Raw genomic sequence first — 15069 nt, forward strand, 5'->3', positions numbered from 1 at the left:
CTACAGTACTGCATTCTAACCACTGAGACACAATGGCTCATAATGTAATAATGTATGTTTTTCAAACTAGAGAAATTTATTTATTTACAAATTCATTATAACCAATTTGCATTGTCACATCATATGGTTTGGGGGACAAATGGCATAAATGAAATCTGTAATATATGCTCTTCTAATAGAATTAGAAGTGGCATTCTGATAGCTCCCCAAATGCCAAAATTATGCTATAATTTTTTCTGCAACCTGCTGAATAGCAGGACAGAATTTATGGCAGGTTGCTTTTTGCACATGCAAACCAAATTCATTTGAGCCTAGTTTAGCTAAAGCTTTTAGAGAAGTTGCATTTCTAATTTCTACCATTCCAACAAGCTCAATTCCTGGTATCATAGCATTTAGGCGAGGTGGCTGAAGGCACCTTTTTTTCCCTAATTATCATCTATACATTTGTAGGGCACATAATATGTATTCTGTTAGTGCCTAACACTGACAAAAAGAGGGCACTGCTTTATTCTTACCCAGAGCAGATTTTTAATGTGTAAAACTCAAAATAATTATCTGCTTTTGTAACTTTCGCTATGTATGCCATTTTGTCACAAAGGTTTAACTCTAGTTAATAACAGTATTCAAATTTTAGTTGTTACTTTGTAATTATATGGAAAAAGACAGTCTAAATTTCCTAAAGTAGAAATTACATAACACGAGCATTTAGAAATCATGAACTTAATTTCACAATATACAGCCATTCTTTTTCAAATGAATGAAAACAAAGTATTCACCTTTTAAATTCCAGGAAATTTATCAAAATACATTTGCAAAGACAGTATCATATAGATGTCATTCATAGTTCTTCATAACGGCTACCAATATAACCCCTTTAAATAAGTTAGTTAGGTTGTGTGAACGTAGCTTACTCTAGGTTGTTCTGTAAACTATTGTTCAACTGTGGCATAACATACATTTGTACCCTTTCTATGGGTAGGGGCTAGTCCCTTGCACAATAACAAAATAATTTCCCCACATGTATATAGTGCTTATGCAACTTATTGGAACTGAAAATGCCCCCGTTTTAATTATCATTTTCTACAAAAAAAAAATATGAAATCTAACCTAAAACAATATACAGAAGAGACAGGGATTTTTTTTGCATAGATTCTATATACACAGCATGTATATCTTATCCATAGACATGCAGTGAATAGCTTAATTAGTATAAAATGACTACTTTAACTAGTATAAAGTATAAATTGAAAGACATGTAGAAAAGAATAATATGTAGGAGTGTCATGGCCCCCTCAAAACCGGGTTGGAGGAGGAGTTGGAACTGGGGCTGTCTGACAGGGAAGGTACACTAGGAGCTAAATACTGTTCTGTGATCTTCAGGCATTGGGAGAGGTTGCCAAGAGTGCGCACAATGTGACTATTTTGAGACAACCCAGGAGCAAAATATAGTAAACAGAGGTTTTTCTTTCAAATAGTAGTTTATCTACAAAGAATATATACATGCACGTACTAGGCAAAGTCAGGTAAACAATCACCAACTATAGAACGGAAGTACACATGGAGAGAGGGACGCCCTCATAGGGCATCTGTTATATAAACAGCCTTTTAAAGTCATACTAGTCCCAAAACCTTGCTGACTCATTCCTTGCCTTATATCATTATAGCAGCTGGTCAGCTCTTAAAGTATTTCCCTAACAGAGGTGGTTGACCAGACGGAGAGCTGCCTATATGTACAGATGAAGAGGAGGATTGGCTGCTGACTGTGGTGCTGAAAGGCAGTCAATTTCCTCTGATGAGTAACAACTGTCTACTCCGCTTGATCCAAGGACAAGAAGAGTGGAGCACAGAAAGCCCAGAGAAGGGCTGTAAGGCTACTTGGGAGAAGGTTGTCCCACCGCTCCTCACAAGGAACATCTGGAGGAGAGTAACTTAAGGAGAAGCCTTGGCAGTTAGTCTTTGCCAGGAACAATTGTTTACTTTGGTTTATACCCACTTTGACTTCTGCCTGTTTGCTGTTTGCCTTGCTTGGAAGATTGTTTTCATATTTTGGTTTGGACCTAGCCCCTTCTCTTATGGACTGCATTTGGCCTCTGCTCCACTGGAGCTTTGGAACTGCTTCTTTTTTGTGACTTGTTTTTTGTCCTGAGGAGTGCCTTTGTATTGTGCCTGGATTGTGCTTGGTGGATTGGACTTGGAAATGTAGACCTTGGCCTGTGAGCATACTCCTACTCTTTGGGCTTTCTTTGTACTACCGGGGCTGGGTTTGGGAGTCTGAGAGTGATTAGTGTGGGGGTGGAGTCTTATCGGTTGTTGAAAGGCCTTTGGCTGAAACATTTGTTAGGAGAAATAAAGAACTCTCTAGAGGCCTGCCCTGGGTTATAACAAGGAGATTGACACAATAAGAATGATCAGAACACCTTTGGGGTCAAATCCTCTGGTAATATCCAGAGCCACCACAAAATCTTAGATTAGGATAATGATTAAAGCACCTTCACTGAGACAAGAAATTCCAAAGGTATATGAGAGGTTCTATATTTACTATTCTTACACGTGTTTTATAAACTGATGAGCCACAATACCTGATGTAATGAAAAGATTCTAAATAAAGGCTTAGTTATATCTTTTGTGTGTGTGGTGCTATTATATCAACAGGGGAAGAAGAGTCTTACTTGGCTGAATAAATCACAGAGTGTACCTTTTGTGTCTAACCGACATACAGATAAAAGGATTGGTTAAAATCAATAATTTAAATTGGGGCTTTCTGCTTGGTAATTAATATCATGGCTAAAATCAATGTAGATGATTTCCAGCCCCCAGATTCTATCAGCAAGGCCCACTTAACTGGTTTATTTAAAGTCTATATAATTGATGCTTTTCTTAAAATAAAATGCACAAGGAAATTCTCTATAGTCACCAAAACTCATATTTCTTATTTTCTACACTAGATTTGCTCAAGAGACACCCTCTGCCCCCATATAATTCCTATATTCATTAGTGGCAGATGGCTACTGTAAGGTGTACTGCCTTAAGAACCTGCACTATCTTCTCCACTACTCTGCTCTAATATGCACATAATTAGGAGTCATTTAGCAGATCACATTGCTCAACCGCAATGTTCCAGAAGATTTGTTGGCTTTTGGATTAATATGATATGCAAATATATCCATTATGATGTAGTATTCCATAAAAGCCAGACCACAATGGCTTATTCAGTAAACCATGTTTTTAAACATCTTGTCACTGTGGGTTATGTGAATTTAGCTATTGGCAGATCCAGAAGTTAAAACAATAGATCTGTGTCAGATACAGAAAGTACTTTTTTAAAATCTATTTTGAAAGTACCAGTAGTTTATGTTAACACTGTCCTCAACAAAATTGCAACTTGAGAAAGCTGTGAATACGTTATGGCAAATACACCATTACACCTTTCTTTCTTCCACTGATTGTATTTAGAACATTAAAAATAATATATTGATAGAAATTATGCTTCCTCTGCCTATACTGAATGTTTATTTGATAGGATATTTATACAATTTTGTTCCTAAAATATATTTCATGCATTTTTTTTCTTATACTGAGATTATTTATGCAATCATGTTCTAATCCATGAATCTTTCCTGCACATATTGCTGAATAAGCACTGTAAATGGGATAAAAGAAATGTGTGTTATTTATTCATAGGATAAATATATAAAGCTACCCATAGGTAGAATGCATGCTATCCAAAGACAACAATATACTTCTAGGGTATGATGAGAGCTGTACAACCACTCATCTGAAACATCAAGCTGAAAAAAGTATCCTTAGCATTAGTTATAAAAAGTATTGCTCTCACATTTAAAATAGTCTAATGTTAGGTTAATATTTTTAAAGACCTCTTCCAATAGAAAACAGCTAAAATTAGAATCTGGGTATATTATTCCCCACAATCCTGTCTGGTATTATCTAGCATCAAATTTGGAAAACATCTGACAACTCTATTAGGTAAGAAAATGGGATCCGAGATGTATTATTTTAATGTCAGTTTACAGTGCAACTGTTGAATGAATATATATATTCATATACGCATACATACATACACACATACATACACATACATGCATACATACACACATATACATATACACACATATACATATACATACACACACATATACACAAACATATACAGACACACACAAACACACACACACAAATCTTGAAAGCACCACAAAAGCATTTTGAATATTTTTAAGGCTGTGTGATCCAAGAAAACAAGGTTTCAAAAAATTAGCATACATATTTCTTCCTAGGACATTTTATTTTCCAAATAAATATAAATATTTAAAAAAACAACAGGGACTGCTGAGATTTCCATCACTGAGTGATGCAGCAATGATGCATAACATTACATGACAGCATCTCTTAGTGACAACAATACCCTAGTGCCTATTACCATCATTAAGCAGAGATTTTGTGTTGTTAAGCAATTAACATGTGAGCTGTAAGGTGGCATGCAGGTAAATGGCTGCTGTCAGAGGGAGGAGGTTGTGCGGGGGGGCTGTGAGGTGCGAGCACCTCTGGTTGGGGAAGACTGCTGCCGGAGGGGAGGGTGAAGCAACTGAGTACAGCGACTTGCGACTTTCCCTGCTGACTTCCTCATTGATTTTGCTTGGGGAAAACTGGCTGCAAATGGTGATCATGTGTCCACCATCATGCTGCAATTATCACAAATGCGAGTCAATTGCCAAGCTCTCAGATTGTGATCACTTTGTCTGGAACGGTATAGGGTTTCCTGCTTGGGTAGGAGGTTAGACTAAGGTCTCTTCCAACTCTGTTATTCTGTTATTTGACCACGATGATACTAGGACGGATGGAAGTTGTATGACCATTTTTCACACAACTGTTGTAGCACCCCAATGGTCAAATGATTTACATTTGGATGCTTGACAACTGATTTGCATTTATGACAGTTGCAATGTCCAGGAGTCATGTGATCACCTTTTGCAATCTTCTGACAAGCAAAGTCAATGGGGAAGCCAGATTAATTTAACAACATGTTATTAATTTAACAACTGCAGTGATTCACTTAACAAATGTGGCAAGAGAAGTTGTAAAATGGTGGGGGGAGTCACTTAACCAATTTCTCACTTAACAAACTAAATTTCAGAATCAATTGTGGTCATAAGTTGAGGATTACTTGTATATATAGTAGTTTACAGTCTCAGTGGTGTCACTTTTGGCTTACAAACCATTTGTTTATTTTCATCCTATATTTGCCATCTTGGATATGATATATCTACAACATATCTTGTTTCTAATCGATTTATAATTTTTATGATTTTAAAAAAATATTTAAATTTAAAAAATGTATATATTATTAAATAAATATAATCATTCATTATTCAAATAATTTGAAGAATAATATGAGTAATTTTACTTTATCTACATAATATTGTTCCAATATTTATATTGTAGAACAATAAAAGGCTGAAGCTTCTAAAAATGGGTCAGAACAGAAATTAAGAATGTCTCCTTACCTCATCTAAATCCTTTATATAAACTGGCTTTTCCACTAAACCCATTGGCATTTGTTCACTAGGAGGTATTTTTACTTCTTCATACATTTTATTATTTTCTCTCTCAATAGCTTCTGGCAAAAGCATCTGTAAAAATTAAAAAGAAGAAAGCGAAGGGGGAAGAAAAACAGTTTAAAGTAATGAATTGGACATAGAACAATTTCTTCTCAGACAGCAACATCAAACTACAGCTAACTAAACAGTTAGCAAACTAAGTGTCAGTTTAAACATACTCTAAAACAAGCAAAGGTCTCTAAAAATTCTATTGAATTCTATTGAAGTTATTAAAGGTGTGTTAGATATGTTCCAATTCTGTAGTGACTGTAAAAATTATTGTTGTTATTTTTTTAAAAAGAGAAATCAGAAAATTGTTTTGGAATACAATAATCTGATTATATGTCATTTAGATCTTCCACTTACTGAAAGTAGAGCCGAGTTTCTGCTTGTAAATTTGACTATTTAAGATTGTCTTTCCACTATCTGCTCAGGAGTGGTAACAATCATGGCAAGCAGCCAAGATATAATGAGCTTGTTTGCAGGGGGAGAAAAAAACATATGGTTCCCTTTCTATTGCACACAGTTTTAACATATTATTGTAGATTATAGATCCCTTTTAAGACTAGCTGTCCTCTATGTAAGACAGAGACTGTAACTCCCAGAAAGGGCATGACAGCAGGGAATTTCAAGACTTAGTAGTCCTAACACATCTGGAGGAACACTAGCTGCAGAAATCTGTATTAGGTTATTCAATGAAATATATTTTGGTAAAAATAAGGCGCATGCTTTTTGCTGTTTACTTCAACAACAAAGTACTTGACTACGTGGGCAGAGAGGGCATCTTTCAGTTGGTCAACCAATAATTTGAACTATATGGCTGCAAGCTTATTTAAATAAAAAGGACCAGAAGGACTGGCAAAGTGTAAGAATACTTCTACAAAGCTTTTGGATAAAATGGATCTCTCTATTTTCTTGTCTCTCTCCTTTTATTGAATATATTTTTTCTTGTTGTTCGTATAACTTAATAATTAAGAAACATCTGCACCAATGAGTAAAACGAAGTTTGCAAACTAGCTTCAAAACTGAATTCAGCTAATTATAAGCAGCATTATAACACAGATAGATATTACAGCATGATTAAAGCAAATGTGAAGGGTTAAGATAAGAATCACGCAGAAGAAAGCGAAAGAAAAATGTGGTAAATGTTGGACAGTTTGAATATGTTCCCCTATGTTCTAATGACAATGAAATAATCAGGAATTCTGGCTTGCTTTACCATCTGGTTATGACTTCTTTAGATCCCAAATTAATATACAACATGAAATTCTCAATCTATGGCCCAGAGATTTGTAACAAATGAATATGTTCATTTTTCCATCATTCCAGCTGAGAATACCTAACTTTCTGTAACTTGGGAGACATTAGGAACAATATAGTTCTATTCAAAAGCAGATCTAATTTATAAGTTGAAGTAACATCTTTCACCCCTTGGGTGGTCCACTAATATGTGTTCTTGCCAATAAAAGCATTTCAATATTTCAAGGAAAAAACAGCTGAATATAGCAAAAGTCACCCAAGCCCCCAAACCATTTCATGGAACTAATGGGAATGGATTCTTTAAGATTTCTCTAGAGCCAATTAATTGACATTTTTCAACATAAGAAAATATGCAGGCACCTATCAAGGGGCGGGAGATAAACAGTAGGAACAAAAATTACCCCTTTAGAGTAAGAAAATACCATCTTAAACTATTCTAAGAAAGCTCACTTAAATTCATTACTCAGAAGGAAACTTTAAAGGCATACCTTTGATCCACCAATAAAAGCTGATGTTTTCCTAGCTTCGGCTTGTGAGTCATAAACATGAGGATAATGAATTTTGTCAAATTCCATGTCTCGCTGTCTGCCTAAAACCGGCATCGTGCGAGCGTTCAAAAGCGCTTGTTCTCTATAATCACAAAAGGAAAACCTGTGACAATCAAAACTGCAGCACATAGGAACTCAACACAGAACGCAGTGACGCCATGGAAATTATTACAAATACTAATCAAATTCAACATTAGGGTTAGAGAGCTTCGTAACGGACATCAGCGTGGTGTTACATTTCAAACACGCTTTGAGCAAAGAAGTCTGTACCCATTAACATCGTCCATGATGGCCCCTTTTGGGAAGCAGAAACGGGGAACAAATCTTATCTGTCATCTTCAGTCAAATGAAAGCTATATAATTATGCATAGATATACAGGCACTATTGGAGGAATGATTACAAACAGGACTGGGATTCTTGTTGCTAAGGGATGTCCTTGGAAAGCATGATATTACATAACCACATTGCTTAGTCCCAAAGGTGCTTTTTCAAGAGGCAACTGGGCTTTCTGGTTTTTCTTTGAAGACATTTTGCTTCTCATCCAAGAAACTTCTTCAACTCTGCTTCTTGGATAAGAATTGAAACTTCTTCAAAGAAATACCAGAAAGTCCAGTTGTCTCTTGAAAAAGTAACCTTTGAGACAACCATGACCTGGAGGACTGAGAATCTCCATGCATATTGCTTTGTGATCGCAATCTGAGTAATCCAAGATGTGCAGGTCATTAAGTGGAACATGAAAAGGGTACTAGGTAAGAAATGCCGAGGTGCCATAGGAATCCCTGGAAGGCCCGGCATAGGTCATGCACAAGTTGGGAAAGGGGAACTTGGTACAGTGCGAGATCAGAAAAGTCAGGGAATGAGAGCGTGGGATGCAAGGAGACGAAAGAAAGACGGTGAAGGGCATGTGTGTACATGAGTGCAGGGAAGCTAAGGAAGGAGGAGATGTGGTGCATGTGAGCCCAGGGAGGCCATTAAAAGGTCTCCCTTTTGCAGGGTACATGTGTTTGCAAGTACAGAGTGGTCTGAGAAAAGAGGAGGTAGAGGTGTATGCCAGGGGTGGGTTCCTGCCAGTTCTAACCTCTTCTATAGAAGAGGTTCCACAAATCTACAGTGCCCTTTAGAACTGGTTTCAGCTCCCTCCCCTCGCCCATCTGCACATCATCAAGATAAAGAGCGAGAGGAGGAATTATGGAAGTTGAAGTCGACAAGTCTTAAAGCTGTCAAATTTGAACACCCCTGGGGGTTTTTTCCTAAAGGGTAGGGGTGCAAGGGTCTTGTAACTTGACACCTTTAAGACCTGCACACTTCAATGCCAGAGTTCCTGAGCCAACATGACTGGAGGAGGAATTCTGGGAGTTGAAGTCCACAAGTCTTAAAGTTGTCAAGTTTGAACACCCCTGGGTTTTTTTTTCTAAAGGGTAGGGGTGCAAGGGTCTTGTAACTTGACAGCTTTAAGACTTGCATGCTTCAAATGCCAGAGTTTCTGAGCCAACATTTTGGGTCGCTAAGCAAGAGCGTTGTTAAGTGAGTTTTACCACATTTTACAAGTTGAGCACGCCCACTCAGTCACATGGCTGGCAAGCCACTCCCACCCGGTCACATGGCCAGCAAGTTACTCCCACCTGGTCACATAGCCAGCAAGCCACTCCCACAAAGCAGGCCACACCTACAGAAGAGGTTCTAAATTTTTTTGAAACCCACCACTGGTGCACGCATATGCAGGCAGGCCAAGGAAAGAGGGTGTTGGGTAAGTGCGATCATAGGGTGGCCGAAAGAGGATGTTAGTGGGTATATAGGTGTATGGGAGTGCAGAAAGGCCCAGGGAAGGAGGGGCACGGGTGAGTGCATTCCTGTGGGTGAACACAGGAATAATGGGTTAGGGTTATAATGGATGAATGCTTGTAAAAAGCACAGGGAGGCTGGGGAAGGCAGAGGCTGGTGTTTTCATGTGTGCATGCAAGTGCAAGGAGGCCAGGAAAGGAGGGTGCTGGTGTGTGTGTGTGTGATGAATAGTCTGAGTGGAGAATTTAGAGTACCAGATACATTAACTTAAAAAAAGGGTTAACAAGCAATTATTCAAATCAAGAATCTATTCATGGCTTTCAGAATATCATCTTCCTTAACCAGTAACAGTGTTTTTGTACCTTCATATAGTGTTTTCAAAGGTCACTAAGGTTTGCGGTTGAACCCCTTCCAATTTGGCATTGAGTAGGTTCACGCACACATTAATGTCTCGCTTAGCAACAGAAGTTTTGGGCTCAATTGTGATCGGAAGTCAGGGACTACCTGTATTTTAATTAAAATTCAACTGGTAATTGAAACTTTCTCATCAATAGAACCAAATTAAGAGAAAGTAAATGCTTGGCAAACATCAAGGATAGCATTACACTGAAACGTCTTACCTTTGCATCCGTAACTCCTTTGGATCAAAAGACATTCCTGCATCAACAAGAATTTCCCCTTCATCCCCCGTTCGTTTTTCTCGCCTGGCATTTCGTTTTTCTTCACGGCGATATAATTTCATTAGCTGTTTTTCTTGTTCAGACTGAATGGTGACTTGGCAGCCATAATTTGGCTTAGAATTTTCTCCTGTAAATTTTCTGCACTGTTCTGTAACACGTAAACACAGTCCGTTATTTATGGCTTCCTGTTCTCTGCACTCTTGGTTCTGAGCAACACCATGAAAGCTTAAAAGTAACTTTATGAAGTATTTAAAGTTGCTTAAAATCTTGGGGGAAAAAATGATGTATCAGTTGTATTTCAGCTAGCCTTGTACAAAATAGAATAGGCTCAAGAAGATCCCATCATCAGAATATAATCTAACCCTGAAAAAGGAAGCAGATATAGAATAGCAAAGCTGCTTTCTATAAAATACCCAGCAAAATTGAAGTCCTTAAACTGATGCACTGCAAGTTCATTCCTTCTCCAGTATCCTTGCAGATTTCAATAGAGCTAGCTTCGATTTGGCCTATTAAATGCTTAATTCAATTTGTGTATAAGGGTTTGCTAGTCTGGAAGATGTTTGTATCGGTTATCTAATATTCAACAGTACAACCTTTTATTTCTTATTTATCAAATTTATATAGCTACCCATCCCACAAATGTGATTTTTTTTTACACAGATTGAGATATCACAGTGATGTATTTTAAACCTGATTATTCTGAACACTAGAAGGCAAATTCCTTTATCATGGACTCAGAATATTTGGAGCATTCTGATGGATCATCTCCCAAACAAAAATGAAATTGAACTATACTGAGAATCCTGTTCACCTATTTTTTTATTTTTTTAAAAAAATACATCTAAAAAAGATGTGTTTTTTTCTAAAGTTCTTTATGGATGAAATAAACCATGCATTTAAGTTTTTTGTTTTTACCAGTCTCACTATAGTTTATAAAATAATTTATTTTTCTTACAGACAGAATTTAACTATTCAACTTTGTAAACTTGATATTTACCTTGTAAAGATTGTAGCCTGTAATCATTTGGCCCAGAAAAAGATCGTTCCACAATGGTAATTCTGTTCTGCAGGAGCTTTTCTATTAATTCAAATCCTTCAGGTCCTAGTAATTCAAACAACTGAACATGGAGGGGGAGGGGAGAGAAAAAGAATATATGTATGATTTTATAATTTTCATTGATCCTATCTATTCACAAAAGTCTGCATATTCACAATTTGAAGCTACCATGTTCAACAATTGAAAAACGTGCAGTTTCTCCTATTTGCCATTATACATGGAATCTAAGCATATGAAGGTACTGTAAAATTTCACTAGTGAGATTATGGGATAACCTACAAAGGATCAAGAGCTGATTAAGAAAGCCCATTTTCTTATATTTCTTATATATTTTCTTATATTATATTTCTTATATATAGATTCATTTCAGCATCAAGCACATGAATGCACTACCCAGACATGCTATCAACACTGTCAAAAATTATTGCCCAATCCAATTCAAAACATGATCCTTGTATGGAAGTCCAAATTCATGACAGTTCTTATAAACACTGAGAGATGAATTCAAATGAATCAAGCTATTATTAAAAAAAAAAAAAATTATCATACTATCAGTCATACTTGCTGAACAGCAGAAAATTAATTAATTTATAAGAAATTACAAATCTTCTCTGTATATTAGTGAATTAAAAAAGAAACTTAGTTTTGTTGGAAAACGTCTAGTCCTGGGTGAAGGAGATATGATTTACCATTTTACAGAGTTTAACCCGCTTAGCAAGTTAACTAAACTAAATTTTTCTCAAAACGCTAAGCCAAACTGGTACCTAGATGACTAGACTAGTCTAAGAAGTTGGAAAACACACCAAAAAGCAAGGACTTTGTGCGTCTGCCATATTGTTGCAACCAAAACTCCACAAATGTATTCATAAAACCATCAAGAGACAAGTTTGATAAAGGGATCTTTAACATCCTGCTGAAAATTCCAAATAAGTTTTTACAATATTCAAAATAGAATACCATTTTTCCCCCCTGACTGAAGCTTTGTAGATATTTTCTTCACAATCCATAATTTAAATCCGTTGTACAAAATATCACCATGCTATTTAATGAAACAACCACATCTTCCACTACATTAGATCTGTAACGTCAAATAATGTAACTTCATAATTTCTAAACAGCAGCAAAATCAACTATTCCATTTTTTTGGTAAAAGTTAAAAAAAGTATGTTAATAATCTTTAAAAACCACTTATGAAATTATATTACAGTATAAATTAGTTGCTTAAATCTTTAAATCTTTACTCAAGATAAAATTTAATACCCAATGTCAATGACCCTCTTATTTTGCATTCCCAGGAAAAGCCATTTGTGTAGTTATCTGTTTTAAAAATTATTAAAAGAGAAAAAGAAAAGGAGGGGCTTTGGGGGGTTTTTGGTCTGAGGGAGCATAAATTGTCTTTGTGTGATATTTAAAACAATATTTAAATAGAATTGCTAAGAATGTATTCACATGTAGTCAGAAGAAAGAAGACTGTTACTATCTGTGTATGCAAATCTATATTTTTTTCCCAATCTGATACAATCATTCTGAATACATGAAAAAAATTCACAATGAAATACTAAAAAGTTCTTATATAATTCTCTTAATTCCCATTTGCATTTCTTCCATATAAAGCCATCAGAAATGTTCTTTCAAGTGCCAGAAAACCATCTTAACATTAACCATATGTTAAGTCATGACTTAACTCCAATAAATCATACTAATATCTTGATAAATCCATGGGTATACAGCAATTTTCACAATACTGCTAGTAATTATATCTGAATCATGATACTATTTTGATTAGTGAATACTGTGACTATCACAATTTCACAAAATCACAGTATAATTACAAAAAAGTCTTAACTCTTATACTTCTTATATAATAGCAATAGCACTTAGACTTATACACTATTTCTGAGTCACCTGGGAAGTCGGTATAATGTATACAGGTAGTCCTCAACTTAAGCTCACAATTGAGCCTAACATTTCCATCGCTAAACAAGACAGTTAAGTGACTTTTGCCCCAGGGTTGACTGAGTTTTGACCTTTGTTGACATAGTTGTTAGATGAAATCACTGCAGTTGTGCAGTTAATAAGGACAAGTTAATTAGTTTAGATTTTAGATTTAGATTTAAAGTTTATTTATATGCCGCCCTTTTCCCTGGGGGGACTCAGGGCGGCTTACAACTTAAAAAGGGGGGGGGAGACAAACTTTTAACATATAAGACAAATACATAATTAAAACACAACATTCATACTATTCGGGCGGGTTGTAGTCTTAACCCCAGGCCTGACGGGATAGCCAGGTTCTGAGGGCTGTGCGGAAGGTCTGGAGGGTGGTGAGGGTACGAATTTCCACGGGGAGATCGTTCCACAGGGTCGGAGCTGCCACCGAGAAGGCTCTCCTCCGCGTAGTTGCCAGTCAACATTGACCGGCAGATGGGACTCGGAGGAGGCCTAACCGGTGAGATCTAATAGGTCGTGTGGAGGTAATTGGCAGTAGGCGGTCTCTCAAGTATCCAGATCCACTACCATGGAGGGCTTTATGGGTGGCAAGTAGCACCTTGAAGCGCACCGGAGATCGACAGGTAGCCAGTGCAGCTCGCGGAGGATAGGTGTTATGTGGGTGAAACGAGGTGCACCCACAATTGCTCGCGCGGCCGCATTCTGGACTAGCTGAAGTCGCCGAATACTCTTCAAGGGCAGCCCCATGTAGAGCACATTGCAGTATTCCAGCCTAGAGGTCACAAGGGCACGAGTGACTGTTGTGAGAGCCTCCCGGTTCAGGTAGGGGCGCAACTGGTGGACCAGGCGAACCTGGGCAAATGCCCCCCTGGTCACAGCTGACAAGTGATGTTCGAAAGTCAGCTGTGGGTCCAGGAGGACTCCCAAGTTAAATGAAACTGGTTTCTCCATTGACTTCACTTGTCAGAAGGTCGCAAAAGGTTATTTATATGACCTCAGGACACTGCAATTGTCATAAATACATTTTAATGAATACTAATCAAATGATCATGGGGATGTCGCAATGGTCATAAGTGTGGAAAAAATGGTCAAAAGTCACTTTTTTATGCTGTTGTAACTTCAATCGGCCACTAAACAAATGGCTGTAAGTCGAAGACTGTACCAATAGAGATGTTAGTTAGGAAAAATTTCCAGCATTAATTTGGAGAAAACTGGATCAAAACTAGGAAAGCAACTGGTGGTCCTTATAGCATCTTTATTTTGTGGACATCTGGAAAGTTCTACATTGCTTATTTTTGCTCTTATGAAGTTTATTTTCCATAAGAAAATAGGGTGGGATATAAAGCATCCAAATGAGTTTTTATTTTTACATCAAGAATCTGGCAAAAGATCACTTGGCAAAACAGTTTTGAAAGTAGGGGGATTTTTAATTCTATTTCCCAACAGGCATACAGTTATATTATTAAAATAAAAAACAATAATTTTAAAATAATACAAACTGTACTTGGATCTCTGTATTTATAAGTACAGTCATTTTCATTTCTTCTGGCAAAATGTTGAGATTTTGGAAATCTTGACTCTTAATTACTATTATATAACTAGAGGAAATTAGTTGATTGAATCGGATTGGTATACCATACAAAACAAAGTTTATGTTTGGCAGAGTTGGAGGGAGGAAAATGTTTTGACAAGATGAAGATGCCACAGAAAAGGTCCAGACCAAATAGCACATGCTTATTTTCATCGATATGTAGCAGGTGGTTTCTATCCTTGGCTGTTAGCCTAGCAGCTGTAAAATGATAAATCTGAATTTCTTAGTAATATCCCAGACCAGAATTCTAGGCTGCAATTTCCCCTTAAAGTTGGCCATCCCAGTTGGCCCATTTTATACGTAAAATGCACTGTTTATATTTAAATCAGTGGTTCTCAACCTTCCCAATGCCGCGACCCTTTAATACAGATCCTCATGTTGTGGTGACCCCCAACCATAAAATTGGTGTCTTGGTTCCTAAGACCATCGAAAATATGTGTTTTCCGATGGTCTTAGGCGACCCCTGTGAAAGAGTCGTTCGACCCCCAAAGGGGTCCCGACCCATAGGTTGAGAACCACTGATTTAAATGAACAATCCTGTACTTACGCCATTGTTTAACATTGAACTGCTTGAGACCATCAAGGAAAATG

The 15069-nt window shown here is 37.0% G+C and overlaps 1 protein-coding gene across 1 annotated transcript in view; it reads right to left on the minus strand.

Moving 5' to 3' along the window:
- ASCC3 (activating signal cointegrator 1 complex subunit 3) overlaps positions 1-15069 on the minus strand; it is a 216684-nt gene that overhangs the window by 179047 nt on the left and 22568 nt on the right. The window contains exons 5-8 of the mRNA XM_032216493.1: positions 10881-11001; positions 9824-10031; positions 7361-7502; positions 5520-5645 (exon numbers count right to left, since the gene is read on the minus strand). Of these exons, the coding sequence (XP_032072384.1) occupies positions 5520-5645; positions 7361-7502; positions 9824-10031; positions 10881-11001 (597 nt within the window). The remainder of the gene's footprint in view (positions 1-5519; positions 5646-7360; positions 7503-9823; positions 10032-10880; positions 11002-15069) is intronic.

This window comes from Thamnophis elegans, chromosome 4 (assembly GCF_009769535.1).
Source record: "Thamnophis elegans isolate rThaEle1 chromosome 4, rThaEle1.pri, whole genome shotgun sequence".
NCBI classification, from domain to species: domain Eukaryota; kingdom Metazoa; phylum Chordata; class Lepidosauria; order Squamata; family Colubridae; genus Thamnophis; species Thamnophis elegans.